This window comes from Schistocerca serialis, chromosome 4 (assembly GCF_023864345.2).
Source record: "Schistocerca serialis cubense isolate TAMUIC-IGC-003099 chromosome 4, iqSchSeri2.2, whole genome shotgun sequence".
Taxonomy (NCBI): domain Eukaryota; kingdom Metazoa; phylum Arthropoda; class Insecta; order Orthoptera; family Acrididae; genus Schistocerca; species Schistocerca serialis.
The window spans coordinates 709610498-709628513 of NC_064641.1; the positions used below are offsets into that span (position 1 = coordinate 709610498).

The window sequence follows — 18016 nt, forward strand, 5'->3', positions numbered from 1 at the left end:
CATCTAGGAATATTAGACACTTCACAATGGATGTAAGTGTTTGATTCAGGTGCTCAGATTTTCTATTGGACAGGGAGAGTAAACTGTGCTTTTCCAGTATAATATGCCCTCATCCTTGCACAATTGTTCAGATTTGCTATTGATGTACTCAGTCCCATTTTGCAATTGGAAACTCAGCAGTTTTCTCCCTGTCTCTAACTCTTGTACATCCCTTAAACTCTACAACAGAGTCACACATATCACTTTTTCACTTTAGCCCTTTCACTATGGAATAACTTGAGTGATAACCCAGGTAAGTAGCATAGTAATGTGCTCCACTTAAGGTGGTCTGCCTAATATAACACACATCACCATGTATCAGTTCTAGAACATTTTCAGTAGTAGTTTGGCTTGGTTTGGAAGGCCCTCTTTTCGTTTCTCCTTACACACACACACACACACACACACACACACACACACACACACACACACACACTTTTTACATTTTTCTTTATACTTAGTGACTCCACATATTTTGGGTGAAGCTTCTCTGTGTCCAAGTCTTTGGCGCCACAAAATTTCTGTCTGTTTGGCTGTTGCTGTATTTTCCACCGTTTGATGTGTTTTGTCATTGTGGAGCATCATTGTATTGTTGTTTGCTTTATAATATTCACAGTGCATTACATAGATATCACTGCCTGATAATTTTCCTCTCAGTACTTCCTTATCACCTATAGACACATTGCCATCACCATTTTTTTGAACTAATGCTCTTTCCTTTCTTTTCAACTTGTTTAACAAACAGCAGATTCCCATCCAGTTGTTTCATCAGAAGCACATCTGTTAACAGGATTTATGCACCCCCACGTGACTTTTCTACCTTTGTGACACTTCCTCTGCCAGTAACTGAAGTACTTTCCAATCAGGCACTTTCACTTCTCCAAAGTTTCTCTGCTCTAAGTCCTGTAATATCTCTTGGTGACCAGTCATATGAATCTAGAACCCACAGCTTTCCACCAGCACTTTCTACGTTCTCCACTTTTGGTCACTGTCATGGCCACTGTTTCATCATCTTTCTTTGCACTTGCACTTGAGTGTTCACTGTTTGGATAATTCTTAGCACTGTTGAATTTGCACCCACTTGCCCTGTACGCTGATTTCTTGGGAACATTCTGCTGTCTTAGTGCACTCCCCCCCCCCCCCCCCTCTTGTTTTCCATGGAAATATGGGCACTCCTTAACAATGTGAAATGGTTCACCACAGGAGAAATACAGTCTGTTTCTGCTGGCTGTGTTCTTCTCATCTTCTTGGTTTTGTTTACAGTGTTTGTAATGGCACTGGCAAAAGTTGTATTATTTATGACCTCCACCTTGTGTTGCATATGCTTTGGCTTCCTCTCGGCTCTTAGTAGACTTCGAATCTGGTTCCAGGCACTTCTCTTCTAATTCTGGTCTGTTGATGATGAGATCTGTGGTTAATCTGTCTTCATTTTTTTTCTGAACTTCTAATGAGGCCTTCATACTTCTCCAGAGGCAGTCCAAGAAGCATGAAGCCTGCACCTGGTTTGTCATTAAAGGTAAAACCCCGTTGCTTCACTTCTGTTGGCAGCTTATATCCGCATTACATAGTCATTTGTAGTTATATTATCTTCTTTCTTCATAATTACTAACTCCCTCATCTTGCACATAGTGTTAAGTAGGCTGTTGTTGCAGCGTATTTTTTCCAACGTCTCTCACACTTCCTTCGCTAGTTATAGAGTCTCTAGGTAGAATGATGGACGAGGCCCTCTCATTTTTCTCCTTTTTCTCTATGTCCAACTGATGGTAACAGGTTGCAAATCTGGGTTCTATGGCATCCCATGCCTCACGATGTTGTATCAGTGAACAAATATGAATTGAATTGACCATGTGAAATAGTTATTTCTGCGCAGGTGATCGACCTTCACAGATGGTCCCATTATTCGGAATTCTTTCCTTTGTTGTCAGCTAAGGTAAAATGTCAGCTGCATCATCTTCATCAGGTCTTGTACCTCGTGTTCTTTTTTCATCAAATTCAAACATGCTTACTACACCTGTGCATTGGCACATAACTTGGTGTAGTTTTTGTGTGTGCAGTGAGTATTGACACATGGACATGGGTGAGTGATTGAATTAAAACAAACACACACACACACACACACACACACACACACACACACGCACTGTTACTGCTGATAAACATATTACAGAAAATACACACGTACAATACACAGAATGGCACTACCGTCACACTACATTCTTTCCACACAGATGTTTCTTTCGCACACTACGTGAACTGAACCAAAGAAGCACATACAGAGAAGCGAAGCATGCAGTAGAAACCCTTCGCTTCCAAGTGCTCTGGTAATGGTGTTGAATTCAAGTGATGGTTACTGGATTAAGTAAACATAATTACAAGAGAAAATCAACAAAAAATAAATCTTTGTGAATATGTCAAATGTGAATTATGTTATGGCTGTCCTATTAAGTATTTGTTTCTTTAGGGAAAAATAAAGTTTTAAAACCACTGAAAAAACTGTGGCTGCTAAACTGTTTGTTCATCCATCATTTTTTCTGAAGATTTTTCTTTGTGTAACATTATTTCTAATTGTTCTTGTAGATAAAATTTTTAGCACGACGTTCTGTGCGGAGCACAGTTAGGCTGTTGTGAATTTTACCTAATCTTTATCTGTTAAGGTACATGTGATTGCCCATTATGGTTCTTTCAAGGTGCTTAAGTCTCAAAGCATCAGTGTTTCTTTGTAACGTGTGGAAAATTCTTCCTGTTTCGCTGTTGTAAAATGCAGGGCAGCTTTTACATTGTTATTTATATATTCCATTATGTTCTGTTGCTTGGGTGTTTGTGTTTGCTGTGTGAGGTAAGTGGTGTTAAAATTTGTTGTTTGTGGGGAATGCTATTTTAATATTGTTGTTTCTAAATATATTATTAATTTTGTGTGAGGCTGTGCCAAAATAGGGAATGCTTGTGAAGAAATGTGTTGTCAGTTTTTCCTACAGCCGGCCGAAGTGGCCGTGCGGCTCTAGGCGCTGCAGTCTGGAACCGCGAGACCGCTACGGTCACAGGTTCGAATCCTGCCTCGGGCGTGGATGTGTGTGATGTCCTTAGGTTAGTTAGGTTTAGTTAGTTCTAAGTTCTAGGGGACTAATGACCTCAGAAGTTGAGTCCCATAGTGCTCAGAGCCATTTGAACCATTTTTTTTCCTACAATGTTTTTATTTATGATGTTGGCCTGTATTTTGTTGGATAGTTTGTCAACTGATTTTTCTGAATATCTATTATTTATTGAAATAGCTTTGAATGTATCAATTTCTTGTATTAATGCTGTGGGGTTCAAAGGTAATGTGTGTGTCCTCTTGAACATGGATTGAAATACAGCATAGTTGTGATGATTTGTGTATTGTGATGTCAGTGTAGGCTGGTTTCGGTTAAATGTAAAAATCTGTCTTTGTTGTTTGTTAACAATTGTGAAATCTAAGAAATTTATGGATCAATTGGTTTCATGTTCAGCTGCAAACTTGATTTATTGTGGAGTGAATTGAGTAATGTGAGAAGCTCTTTTCAATCAAATAGGAGAAGAGTGCCATCCACATATCTTCTGTAACAAATTAAGTTTTCAGCAAATTTATTCTTTCCCAAGTGGTTGATGAAGAGCCAACAGGCTTGATGTTTGCTATCTTTAGCTAAGCCTTTTCTCTGTTGGTAGACTTTGTCATTAAGAGAAGCAGTTATGGGATAGTACTTGTTCAACCAGTCTAACCAATTCTGAAATATGTGGTATGGTTAGTTTTTGTATTTGATAAGGTTTTTTCTGATAGTTTCAATTGTCTCCCAGACCGATACGTCTGTGAATAAATTAACAATGTCAAATGAGGCAAATCTGTAGATATTTTTACATCTTTGATGAGTGTTGTTAACTCAGGTGTATTTTTTATCGGGTATGTTGTTTCAAAAGCGTAAAATTGCCAGAGGATATTATTTAATTGTTGGGAAAGTTTGTATACTTGCAGTCGATAATTGGCCTAACTGGAGAGTTAGGCTTGTGTGTCTTTGGTTGTGCTCTAAGTTTGGGGCCAGTGGGGTTCATTAATATGCACCTTTCTACTTGTCTATCAGACAGCAGGAAAGCTACATTGGCTAAGCATTTTCATTATTTTTTTCTACAATTTAGTGGTTGGGTCATGTTTCAATTCAGTAATGTTGTTTATTGAGAAAAAAATTGAATTCAAGTAAGGTAATCCTTTCTGTAAAGGACAACAGTGGAATTTCCCTTATCCACCTTAACAACAGTAGCATAATGTTAGTTGAGTTTTGCTTAATAATTTCGTTAATATCGTGTGCTAAGTCAATCTGTTCATTATGGTTCATGTTGGCCATATCAGCATCTTTCTTTGTATTTGCTATGAAGTTTTTTTAAGTTGTTGTAGTTAGAGCTTTCCACACATTACAAAGAACACACTGATGCTTTTAGACTTTATCACTTCACCAAATCCACAATGGCTAACCAAATGTACCTTAACAGACACAGACTAGGTGACAGTCACAGCAGCCTGTACTCCCCACAGAAAACCATGGTAAAAACTTGATCTATGAGAACAATTAGAAATAATATTACACAAAGAAAAATCTTCTGAAAACATATTGAATGAGCAAACAGCTTAGTAGCCCCAGGTTTTTCAGTAATTTTAAAAGTTTATATTTTCCTAAAGAAACAAATACTTAATATTGCAACCATTTGATAACATAATCAACATGTGACATATTCACAAACATTTGTTTTGTAAATGATATCCTGTATAATTAATAATTTAATAGTTTGTATCATCTTTGAAATAACAACACGTTTGTATTTGTAGAAATGCAGCATCTTTACATGTGAAATTCTGTGACTTGTTTTGACTTGTGTTTATAAAAGTCCTGTAGAATGAAAAGTGTATATATGTACATAAACCTTTTTACTGATACTGTGCTTCAAAAGCTGTATCCACCACTGGAAACAGCATGTTATTTTTCCATTGGTATTGGTTTTGTAATCTTATATTCACAATGTGCCACTTCATTTTGATCTTATCAGGACTAGAATTAATTTAAATCTGAAAAGTAAACCAATGTAGACTGTGAAAGCACCTGCAGGTGAGCCTCCAAGGCTCGAAATGCATCGTGCATTTCAATAAAATAACAGTTGTGACCGAAGGTGGAAGTTCCTTATTTTACAAAAGTTATACAGTTATGGAAGGAACACTGACAGCAATGGGTAAAATTAAATTACAAAAGGATGTCCAAAAAAATAGGTATTCTTTTTTAAAAGCTATATATTTTCAAATTGTTTACAAAACAACCTTATCCCCTTCAAAATACTCTCCATTGAGCTAATGCATTAGTTCCACTGGTGCTTCCACTGTTTCTTGACTTCTTCAGTGTTGTCAAATCAGTGTCCTTTCATGCCCCTTTTCATGTGAGGAAATAAGAAAGTGTCACACGAAGCCTGGTCAGGCAAGTACAGCGAGTGGGGCTGTGGAACCATGGTGTTTTTTAGCCACAAACTGTCTAACGGATATGGCTTGTGTGTAGATGTGTTGTCGTTGTGCAGGAACCAGTCTCCTGTGTGTCACAAATAGGGTCTTTTTTGACGAACACTGTTGCGCAGTCTCTGATAGTTGATAAATTGTCTTTCGATGGTCTGTGATCACAAGCTCTTGAATTTTTTCAATATTTTCATCAATTCAGGCAGTTGAGTGATGTCCAGAACGAGTTTTGTCATCAATCGACATATTGCCATTTTTAAATCTAGCAAACCACTCGTATACTTGAGTTTTTCCCATAGCGTCATCTTGGTAAACAGTTTACAACATTAAAACAGTTTCAACAATATTTTTATCGAGTAGAAAACAAAATTTCACACTGCACATTGTTCACTTACATTTGCCATCATAAAAAATGAAACAAGAACAAAGCAGTGCTAGCAAAAACAATCACTGAAGATCAACAGAACAAGCCAGGTTGACAACAGAGACAGCACTGAACTGGCTGAGTTGCGCTAAACACATGTAGTGACAGAAATGTATACTACACAAGCTCCACCCACGGCAATGGTATTCTGGTTATTTTTGGGTACATATTATACTTCCAGCCTTTTTTGATTAGTATGAAGTATATTGGATGTAGTGTAAATTCAACATGACCAGCACTGGGAATAAATGTAAGATCCAAAATACTGAGGTTGGAGTACATGCAGTCAACAAGTTTGAGGTCATTGCTTACAGTACTTGCTGAAAGCAGCTAGGTCAGTCACCAAAATATTGTGCAGTAAAATTGAATCTTCAGCCTTCTGGATACACAATAATACATCTTGTGTCAGTTATCTGAGTAATCTCAGGACTGAGAGCATTTTATAAAGTATTGTTCGTAGCAATTAAAAATTTTTGTACAGGGGCAAGCTAAGGTGTGCTAGAGTGGTGAGAGTTAATTTGCTGATTCATTCCTAACTGTATTCTGATGAGCAATTCACAGCCATTCCTGTATACTGCAGTTCACAAATAGTTATTAAATTCTTTCAGTAATGGTTTTTCAGAAGTTAATGAAATTTTTTTCCTCCTCTTCCTTTTATTATTTTATTAAATAATTTTTGGTATTTCATTATATGTATTAAGTTGCATCTGCTTCACTCTGCTGTGGAAAATCTGTTACTAGGTATAAGATGGTACTAATTTTTATACAAATCTAACATTTTCATCAGTTGTTACATTAAAGAAAACTCAAGGTTTGTACATCCTTTAGTATATGTTTAATCATTTTCTAGTAGTAGAGTGTATTAAATTCAAACTAAAATACATGTAACTGATAAATGTTTCATATAGTGTTATACCTAGAAACTGTCTTTGCACAATAAGTATGTACAACACTTAATCTAAATTCATTTGAATATTGCCTTAGCTTGTGCACCATCCATCAGTGTAGTGGGTGTAAAATATATCGTGTGGTATGGAGACTTCTGTTTTACTAGTAATATAAACTGCCACAATTAGGGACCTCTGACAGAGTGGCAATTCTGAGTTTGGCCTTTTTAAATGGAAATAAAATTTTCATGAGGGCAAATTAGGGAAATTTCAAGACAATGGTGAAATGTGGAAGAATTTGTCTGCCTGCCATTGTGTTAACGAGTTTAATGTTCTTGTGTAAATCTTAAATGTGTCAAGGACAAAAAGAATAATTGTGTCTGCTCTGAACTTGATTGCAGGTTATGGGTTTGTGGATTTTGAATCACCTGCATCAGCAGAGGCTGCTGTGAAAGCACTCCAGGCAAAGGGCATCCAAGCGCAGATGGCGAAAGTGGGTATTTCGTTGCTGCGTAGACCGCCCAGTGTACGTTGCATGCTATTTGCTTCAGGGAGAGTACAACATACCCTTTATCCTATTTCTATATTCTTCTTGATTTGTGATGTCAGAATGCAGTGTGAAATTTTTTCCTTCTAATATAACACCTGTGTTTTCTAAACTGCCTTGTGTGGTTCTTCAGCTTGCATTCTAACATCTTGTTTTTGTAAATGGTTGATATTTTACAACAAAGGGGTAAAACTGTAATATGTTCTTTAGAATGTGAGATTCAATTTGGGATATTTTGTGACTGATTCATTGACTTCGTATTATAGTGATGTATTTATGCTTTTGTGGTATTGTATCTGTTTACAGCTCCTCATGCACATACATTGTACACATATAAAAGAATAAATTATATTTGGAGCTGTTATGGAGAGATGTGTGTGTAGTCTGCTTATTATACTAGCAAATCACAGGGATTCCCATATCATTATATAAATTTTAACTTCACAGTCTGTGTTGCTATTACAGATGGTTGACAAAATAATGCAAATGCTGTTGTGAATATGATTAATACAGTGCTTTGGTCAGTTGTGTAGTTTCCTCAGAGAGTGAATGCATACAACATGTGAACTGTTGAGGTAGGGTATTCATATGATAATCCAGTGCAGATATTAATCAGCAATCAGTGAAGGAGAAAAAATGCATATGATTATTCTTTTCAAAACTTACAGAGATCCCCAATAATATTAAAAGCAATTAATTGATCGTGTGGGCTAGGTAATAACATGTACTGTCACCATAGTTGTTCCTTGGAGAGGAGGAATAGGACCAACAAAAAAATGTATCTCTCTCTCCCCCTCCCCCTCTCACTATCCCCTCTCACTATCCCCTCTCACTCTCCCCTCTCACTCTCCCCTCTCACTCTCCCCTCTCACTCTCCCCTCTCACTCTCCCCTCTCACTCTCCCCTCTCACTCTCCCCTCTCACTCTCCCCTCTCACTCTCCCCTCTCACTCTCCCCTCTCACTCTCCCCTCTCACTCTCCCCTCTCACTCTCCCCTCTCACTCTCCCCTCTCACTCTCCCCTCTCACTCTCCCCCTCCCCATCCCCCTCTCACTCTCCCCATCCCCCTCCCCCTCCCCATCCCCCTCTCACTCTCCCCCTCCCCCTCCCCATCCACCTCTCACTCTCCCCATCCCCCTCTCACTCTCCCCTCTCACTCTCCCCCTCCCCATACCCCTCTCACTCTCCCCATCCACCTCTCCTCCTTTCCCTCCCCCCACCACCTCTCCTCCTTTCCCTCCCCCCACCACCTCTCCTCCTTTCCCTCCCCCCACCACCTCTCTCCCCTCACCCTCTCTCCCCTCACCCTCTCTCCCCTCCACCTCTCTCCCCTCCACCTCTCTCCCCTCACCCTCTCTCCCCTCACCCTCTCTCCCCTCACCCTCTCTCCCCTCACCCTCTCTCCCCTCACCCTCTCTCCCCACCCCCTCTCTCCCCACCCCCTCTCTCCCCACCCCCTCTCTCCCCACCCCCTCTCTCCCCACCCCCTCTCTCCCCACCCCCTCTCTCCCCACCCCCTCTCTCCCCACCCCCTCTCTCCCCACCCCCTCTCTCCCCACCCCCTCTCTCCCCACCCCCTCTCTCCCCACCCCCTCTCTCCCCACCCCCTCTCTCCCCACCCCCTCTCTCCCCACCCCCTCTCTCCCCACCACCTCTCTCCCCACCACCTCTCTCCCCACCACCTCTCTCCCCACCACCTCTCTCCCCACCACCTCTCTCCCCACCACCTCTCTCCCCACCACCTCTCTCCCCACCCCCTCTCTCCCCACCCCCTCTCTCCCCACCCCCTCTCTCCCCACCCCCTCTCTCCCCACCCCCTCTCTCCCCACCCCCTCTCTCCCCACCCCCTCTCTCCCCACCCCCTCTCTCCCCACCCCCTCTCTCCCCACCCCCTCTCTCCCCACCCCCTCTCTCCCCTCCGCCTCTCCCCCTCCGACTCCCCCTCTGCCTCTCTCCGCTCCCCTCCCCCACTCTCCCCTCCACCCCCTCCCACCTCCCACCTCCCACCTCTCCCCCTCTCCCACCTCTCCCCCCCTCCCACCCCCCACCTCTCCCCCTCTCCCACCTCCCCCTTCTCCCACCTCCCCCCTCTCCCCTGCCCCTCTCTCACCTCCCCCCTCTCACCACACACACTCCCCCCTCCCCCCTCTCACCGTCTCCCCCTTTCTCCTCTCACCGTCTCTGCACCCCCTTCTGCTCCCCCCTCTGATCCCCCCTCTGCACCCCCTTCTGCTCCCCCCTCTGATCCCCCCTCTGCACCCCCTTCTGCTCCCCCCTCTGATCCCCCCTCTGCACCCCCTTCTGCTCCCCCCTCTGCTCCCCCGTCTGATCCCCCCTCTGATCCCCCCTCTGATCCCCCCTCTGCTCCCCCGTCCTCTCCCCCCTCTCTCACCATCTCTCCCCCTCTGATCCCCATCTCTCCCCCTCTGATCCCTCTCCCCCATCTGATGCCCATCTCTCCCCCTCTGATCCCTCTCCCCCATCTGATGCCCCTCTCTTCCCCTCCCCCCTCTGATCCCCCTCCCCCCTCTGATCCCCCTCTCCCCCCTCTTATCCCCCTCTCTCACCCCTCTGTCTCCCCTCCCCCCTTCACTCACCCCTCTGTCTCCCCTCCCCCCTTCACTCACCCCTCTCTACCCCCTCCCTCTCTACCCCCTTCACCCTCCCTCCCCCTCTCCTCCTCCCTCCCCCTCTCCTCCTCCCTCCCCCTCTCCTCCTCCCTCCCCCTCTCCTCCTCCCTCCCCCTCTCCCCTTCCCCCTTCACTCTTCCTCCCACCCCCATTCCCCCACCCCTCCCCATTCACTCTCCCTCCCCCACCCCCTTCACTCTCCATCCCCCTTGACTCTCCCTCCCCTTCTCCCCTCTCCCTCCTCTCCCCCCTCTCCTGCCCCTCCCCCTCCATTCCTCCCCCAGTCCTTCTCCCCTCCAGCTGGCAACTGGCAAATTATGAACACAATCCTTTTTTTATTGGACTGTATATTGAGTTACTTTATGCCATATTTATCTGTCAGATGAGAGGCTGTAAAAATTAAGTTAGAGATTACTAAGAATAATCACACTCCGTGTAAATATGTAGAAGCCTCCTGTTGTTTAAGAAAAAAGTAATCTACAAAGTAATAGTGCACCAAATGATACATCACAACCCATCACACCATAGTTCTTATTCTTCTGCTCTAATAACCATTCATCCATACACCATTGTTTTGTACCATTTGCGTCTTATTTTGTCATTACCAAATATTTGGACTCCGTGCCACTGCACATACATGCCATTAGCAAGTCTGTTAGTGGGTTGAAAATGGTAATTGGTTCAACCTCCATTGCTGCACATTAATGCTACCAGTGTTTAAATAATCATTATTACTGTGCAGTAAGTGATTAAATGCAATTTTTACGATGTGATACTATTTTTTCGTGAGATTAGAGTTCAGAATTGCTTCTTGGCTCGCTTTTTTCTGTATTTCATCAAGTGATAGGATTTAAGGGACTTCCATTCTTTTGACAACCATCTGTATGTAACGTCTGCACACTGCTATCTATTTGATGAGATTGTGCCTGTAAGTCATTACCAGTCATCAAAAGTTTCCAACATGAGTTAGGGAGTTGGTGTGCATGCTAGCTTGTATATTGCATTGCATAAATATAACTCATTGATCATGACAACACAGCATGTTAAATGTTGCCTAATGGTGATTTACTCTTGATGCACTGAGCTGATGTCACATTTCTTTTTAACTTAGAAATAAATTGGAAGCATTCATTCATAGCCCCTTGAGGACAAAATTGATCCATATCCACCTAAATATAATACCTTTCATTTGTATCTGAAAAATAAAGATATAATGAAGTTTGTCTCAAATTCTGAGGTAATGTTTCAGAAATACTGAGCTATGGAGTTTCATCTAGTTATATCGACTTGCATAATATTTCATTTAGTCTCTTAAAAGGTACACACCATGTGTTATAAAAACAGTCCATTTCTCCTTAAATGACACAAAATAATTAATTGTTTCTGTCATTGAATTCAATGTATATACTTCTATGTTTGTCTAAACAACGTCATTCCAAACTATTTGGGGCAGGATGATCTTGTCATTAGCATAAGAAACCCCATCTCTTTCAATTATAAATGGTCTGCAGCTTCAGCTGCACCTTATTGGTAAATTTTCTTGATATCATTCACTGTAGAAAGCTGATTTCAGCAAAACCACATATATCCTGTGACCATTGAGCAAAAGTTTCCAAAATAATGAAAGTTCTGAGTGTGGAGACAGACACAATTTCCCATGCTACTACTACTACTACTACTACTACTACTACTACTATGTTGACCATAAATAATATGGAGATTTATAGACCATCATCTGTAATTCTCCTTTATAAAATTAAATAAATGTTACTGTTGCATGTTGTGGCAGTGGTCTAGCAACTATCAGTCAGTAGACACTGTTAAGTTAATAATATAATTAAGAAAGATGTGAAATTTTGATGTATGTATGTGTCAGGGACTAACATTTCAAGTAACAGGTCCTGATGATAAGGCATTTACAATCAGAATCATGCTGGAAATTTTGCTTCTACATCTACATCTATGCTCTTTAAACTACCTTGAGGTGCATGGCAGAGGGTACATCTCATTGTACCAGTTATTAGGGTTTCTTCCTGTTCCATTCAATTATGTAGTGTAGGAAGAATGATTGTTTGAATGCCTCTGTGTGCAGTAATCATTCTAATCTTATCCTCATGATCTTTATATGCCCGATGCATAGGTGATTGTAGTATATTCTTAGAGTAATCATTTAAAGTCAGTTCTTGAAACTTTGTTAATAGACTTTCTTGGGATAGTTTATGTCTATCTTCAAGTCTCTCCCAGTTCAATTCCTTCAGTGCCTTTGTGACCCTGTCATATGGGTCCCATATACTTCAGCACATTCTAGAACTGGTAGCATGAGTAATTTGTAAGAAATCTCTTTTGTGGACTGATGCACTTCCCCAGTATTGTACCAATAAATCGAAGCCTGCCACTTGCTTTACCCATGAGTGAACCTATGCAATCATTCCCTTTCATGTTTCTACAAAATGTTACACCCAGGTATTTGTATGAGTCAGCCAATTCCAACAGTGACTCATTGACATTATAGTCATAGGATACTACATGTTTTCATTTTGTAACATGCAAAATTTTACATTTCTGAACATTTAGAGTAAGTTGCCAACCTGGTTGAAATTTAGTACATGAAGACCATCACTTGTTTACTGCCTTGAAAATCTGCAAAGATTTAAAATTATTGCTTGAGAGTTTGCATATCTGTATAATAAATTATTTATATATCAGCCTCGATGAAGTGTCCAAATCAGTTTGAATTGTTCCTTGCAAAAATGGGAATACAACCTCAAAAACTATTGAGAATACATTTGTATATACTGAAGCCCTGATACACCACTTTTCAGTGTGGAAAAAAAAAATGATGGTGCAGATTCACCTGCATATCAGTTCTGATCAAGACAGGTGCTGATAGGAAGGGGCAGGGAATACAGCTATCTTAATGATGGGAAAGTAATTCATTTGGTTGTGGTAAAATGGAATGTTAATACTTGGACTTTTTTGCAACTTTGACATGCATTTATAATAGATTTCAAAGAAATTATTAAGGGAGATTGTATTTTTAGTTAGTTTTTGCTAGTAGAATTAGGGGCTTGAATGTCCGAAAAACTACGTGAAATGTTGGTATATCTCTAATTAAAGTTCAACGCAGATGGAAAAATTTCATGAGAAATGGAAGACTGTAATCTCAGTCTATGAAAGAAAAGAATTATAATAAAATATGTGGGGAAAAGTATTTCAAATTTCACAAACTCTTATGTTTGAAATCTTGTTTCCAAGAGATAAGTAAAATGTTCAACAAAATGTTTCCTAAACAGTTTAACGTATGAAAGAATAATTTATTTTATGCCAGGTTTATTGTATTGTATTTTGGATTTGAGTGTTTAGTGTTCCAGTCAATTTAAGATAACTGTGCATATTATATTGTAAAGCAGTTATTACAAAATAACAAAATGAAATATCAGTAATCCAAGTAGAAAATATATCACTCCACTCAGAGGAGACCAGAGGAATGAACCAAACAAAATACTGAAATTACAAGCTGCTCCGATTTTGAATTTTGTAACTCTCTTTTCCAGTATCATAGAATTTCTTCTTCTTCTTCTTCTTCTTCTTCTTCTTCTTCTTCTTCTTCTCACAGCAGTCTTAAGGCTGTTGCCACGTTGTGCATCTCTGTCACCAAATGCCTCAATCTCACTAGTGTTACTATCATTCCCTTAGCCACCCTTTCCTTGGTTTCCCTCTTCTTCTCCAACCAGGAGGTTGCTATGACGTGCTCATTTTGGTCAAATGTTTTCTTTCAATCTTTTGACATGCCTTAGCCATCCAAACAGTCTTTCTTCTATTTTATCCACAATACTAGAATGGATCTGCATCTTTTCTCTTATTCCCGCATTTCTTATGTAGTCAAATCGCAAAATTCTAGATGCTCTTCTCAAAAGAGGTCCATTTCTAAAGCTCCTTTCATTTCTTTCTGATAGTCTCAAACACTGACTCCCATAACTTGTTATTGGTTCCATGGTGGATTTATGTAATCACATTTCAACTATAACTCATTTTAAGGATTTAATTTTTAGAGAGCCGCTGTTCTCGTGAGAGTCATTGTTGGATAGCTGCCGTCCACTGCCTGGTCCATTGTTGGATCTCTCTGTCACATCTGCAGTTACGGGATAGGATACTGCCCAGATACTTCAACACTTTTACACAATTTAATTTGATCTCCATCAGTGTCCAAGTTCTTCCTCCCTCTCTGCAACATGGATATTCTGTTGTCTCAACATTAATTTTTAAGCCCCACTTTAAGCAAACCTTTAAAATGGTTCGCCCACTCTGTCAGACTTGTAATGGGCAGGTTGCTTTTTCTTTCATCTCTTTCCTCAGCCCTACAACCATTTTCCATGCGATTGCCACTTTCTTTATGTATGCTGATGCTCTCTAGCACCCTTTTTAATTTTCCATAAAACTCATATTTGACTTAACTGTCGGCATAATTTGAAGATTCATAAACTCTAACAAAGATAATTTCATGGCCATATTTTGAGGTTTCCATAGTCCTAATCCTCTCATCAATTTTCTCTCAGCGTTTGGTATCTCTTCTGTACTACTTGTGGATGGCTACTGAAATCCTTCTGTTAGCTCTTTCCTTCTTTTTAACACCTCTGTACATTTTCATTTTGCTTCCCCTTAATCTGTGTTTCACTGAGAATACAAGTATTTACCATCAACCTCTGTAGTTCCTGGAATACATTTCTTTTCATTATGCCCAAAACCTGTACAATCCACAGTGTTATAAACATAGTTCTTTTCAAAAGCCATTTTCATCTCTATGAGAATCCAATGCTGTTATTTTCACAATGCTTTTGACTGGGATCTTGAACTAAGAAAATATGTTTTACAAATACTTAGGAGCTGACTCAGTGATTCAACCCTCTGATGACCGGGCTATATTTCGGGTTGTGATCCACAGGCAAACTGTCTTCCCTGGGATTTAAGCTATAGAGTTAACAAAACTCAGTCCTGAGGCCACTAATAAGCAAATATTGTGGTGTGTGTGTGTGTGTGTGTGTGTGTGTGTGTGTGTGTGTGTGTGAGAGAGAGAGAGAGAGAGAGAGAGAGAGAGAGAGAGAGAGAGAGAGAGACATTATATTACAGTGTAAAATATTCTCAGTGTGTAGATAAATCCAGTTATTCTGATAGATCTGTTATAAAATATCAACCGTTACAATTCATGTTTTTGTAAGTGTCTGTGTGTTACTTTATTCATGTAGGAATATACTTTTCTTTCTTGTAAATTGATACTTTCGTGGTGTGGTGTAATAGTGTAATACAACGGCTGTATGGAAAGTGGGGTGGGGGGAGGGAGGAGGGAGGAGAGAGGAGAGAGTGTGGTGGTCACACTGATATTGATATTGCAATTTGAAAATTCTGCCAAATGTGAAATCAATTCTATAATACGGTTTTTGTGATGGGAAAAATTTCAAAGCTCTTGACATCAGTCATGAAATTTTTGCTGTATATAAAACAAATGTGATGAGTCAAGGTATTAAGCATCAATGAAGAGTGAAAGAAAAACTTTCATCACAATGACAGACATGACTATCTACATGCAATTTAAAACACATTGGTATGGAAAATTGACAAACAATGTACGAAAACCAGCCTTTGACTTTAATTCAGTTGCCAAACAAAGTTTCCCCAATTTCTCTCAGTTTCACACAAGAACATGACAGAAAAGGTCTGCTTTTTCTGTGCTCATTGAATCCTAAAACTTCTTTGCGAAACATCTTGACTCAACCAATTACTGCTTCTCAATACGTTTTTGTGTTTGCGCGCACACACACACACACACACACACACACACACACACACACACACACACACACACACACACACACACACTCTCTCTCTCTCTCTCTCTCTCTCTCTTAACTGAATGTAGGGCAATGATAACTTTTGAAGCCTACGGCGAAAAACTAAGAAAATTGAGATGACTGACCAAAACCAAATATTAGTCTCTTTAACTATTGGTGTTGTGTTTTTGCGTGGTGTTGCTTAGCCACCCTGTGCCTAAAAAAAACCACTAGAGGTATCAGTTCAGACAACTCATTTTTTAATTTACATCCTGAACTCTGAATGGCAATGATCGAGAGTGGTAACATAAAGGTGTAAATTTTCTAATAACTTTTCTTTAAATATTCTATTGTTTTATTTACACATAATGGAGGTCACTGTTTGGATAGTCATTATATGTTACAGTGCACTTGTGCTTCATTATACCTATAAACTCTCAAGGATTTGACTTGAAAGTTAATCTTCAGGTACTATTTCGTGCTCTATATCTGTTTGTTTGTTTTTAATGTTTTTGTGAACCATTGACAGTGTCCTATATATCCCCAGTGCATTTATTTGTTAACAAATTATAAATTACACTAAGTCACACTTTTCTGTGTAAACATATAATATCCAACAGTCTCTGAGAGAGGCACTACCTATGAACTGGATGCTGATGTTTTAGTTTCAAAGTCAACTGTACACAAGGGAATTAGTCTTTCTCATACATGTCTTATAACATGAGTGATAGTTGGAGGAAGTTTTAATATTTGAATGTACAACTTTTCTTCTACTTTTTCTATTTTTTTCTGTCCACTTTCTTTGATTTTTCTAATTAGTCTCTTCGTGGTTTGAATGACATTGAAAAGGTTTGTTGAATCCCTAAGCCACAGTGATAAGGCAGCAATAAATATTAGGAATTGTATAATGTATGATTTAAATCAATCAGTTCTGACTTACAAACAAAATCTGGTCAAATGCTGTACATAAATACAGCGAGTCTGTCACCATGCTGTTCAGTTTGATTTCACGGAACGTATACTGAGGTGAAAGAACACACTTGCACATTAGATCATCCAAGTAGTTGTAGAAAACTAAAACATTCTCAATATTGGTGATAAATATATGTAGGTAGTGTCCAGCAAAGCATAAGTATCTTCATTTCTTAATCAGGCTTCAGAAAAGCAAATCAGGAGTGTTTGACATTTGCAACCTCTTTTACATCCTGTGGGTACTAGCTTTTGGTTTTGTGACTTGCTTGGAGATGTGAACAGCAAAATAGGAAAAAGTCAAATGGGAATTGTAAAAACATTAATTGATTTTAACCTATGATGAATAGTTGACCCACGTGGATGGCAGTGTGCATTAACGCACCACTTGCGGGGTTCAGAAAGGTGAGACTGCCTTGGACCAAATCCACCTCATGGATTAATGACAAGGGCTGGTGAGCCATCCATCCTGAATGTGATTTTTAGGTTTTTTCCCACATCCAGCTATGTAAATACCAGGCTGATACCTACATCCCACCTCAGATATACAATTTGCAAACATGTACTTGAGCATGATATTTACTCTAGATATAGAAAGATGGGGCACACAAATTCCATCCCAGGGGTAGTGATGGCATCAAGACGAGCAGCGAGCCGTCAGCTGTCACAGATACTGCCAATATCCATAGAACAACGCAAACCTCACAGAGAATAGGAAAAGGTGAGGAGGAGGAGGAGGAGGAGGAGGAGGAGGAAGAAGAAGAAGAAGAAGAAGAATAGTAGCATGTTCAAACACTGTGACCAGTATAGCGATCTACAAGCATGTTATCAAAAGACTCATAGTATTGGGTGTCATTCTGATTACCATGTGCATACTCCAAAATTTTGAGGTTCTTTAACATAGATACACCATCATTATTGGAGATATTAATGTGAGGAAGAGGACAAGAATGTAATTGATCTCGTAAGAAATTTGGTATTCCAGAGAGACAGTGATGGACACTGAACAAGTTGTGTCTGATCTGCATTTATGTGAAATACAGTGGTATTTTGCATATAACACTTATGCTATGGGATAAAAATGAGACGAATACTTTCTTGCTGAATAGTTCAGGTAGTGGATTTGTATCATGAAAAAAAAAAAGTTAGTTGCTGCCTGTGGATTATATAATTTGATTAATCAAAGGAAATTTAT

At 40.0% G+C, this 18016-nt stretch overlaps 1 protein-coding gene across 1 annotated transcript in view; it reads left to right on the plus strand.

Moving 5' to 3' along the window:
• LOC126474711 (protein alan shepard) overlaps positions 1-18016 on the plus strand; it is a 429882-nt gene that overhangs the window by 316346 nt on the left and 95520 nt on the right. Inside the window, exon 5 of the mRNA XM_050102188.1 lies at positions 7252-7376. Coding sequence (XP_049958145.1) covers positions 7252-7376 — 125 coding nt within the window. The remainder of the gene's footprint in view (positions 1-7251; positions 7377-18016) is intronic.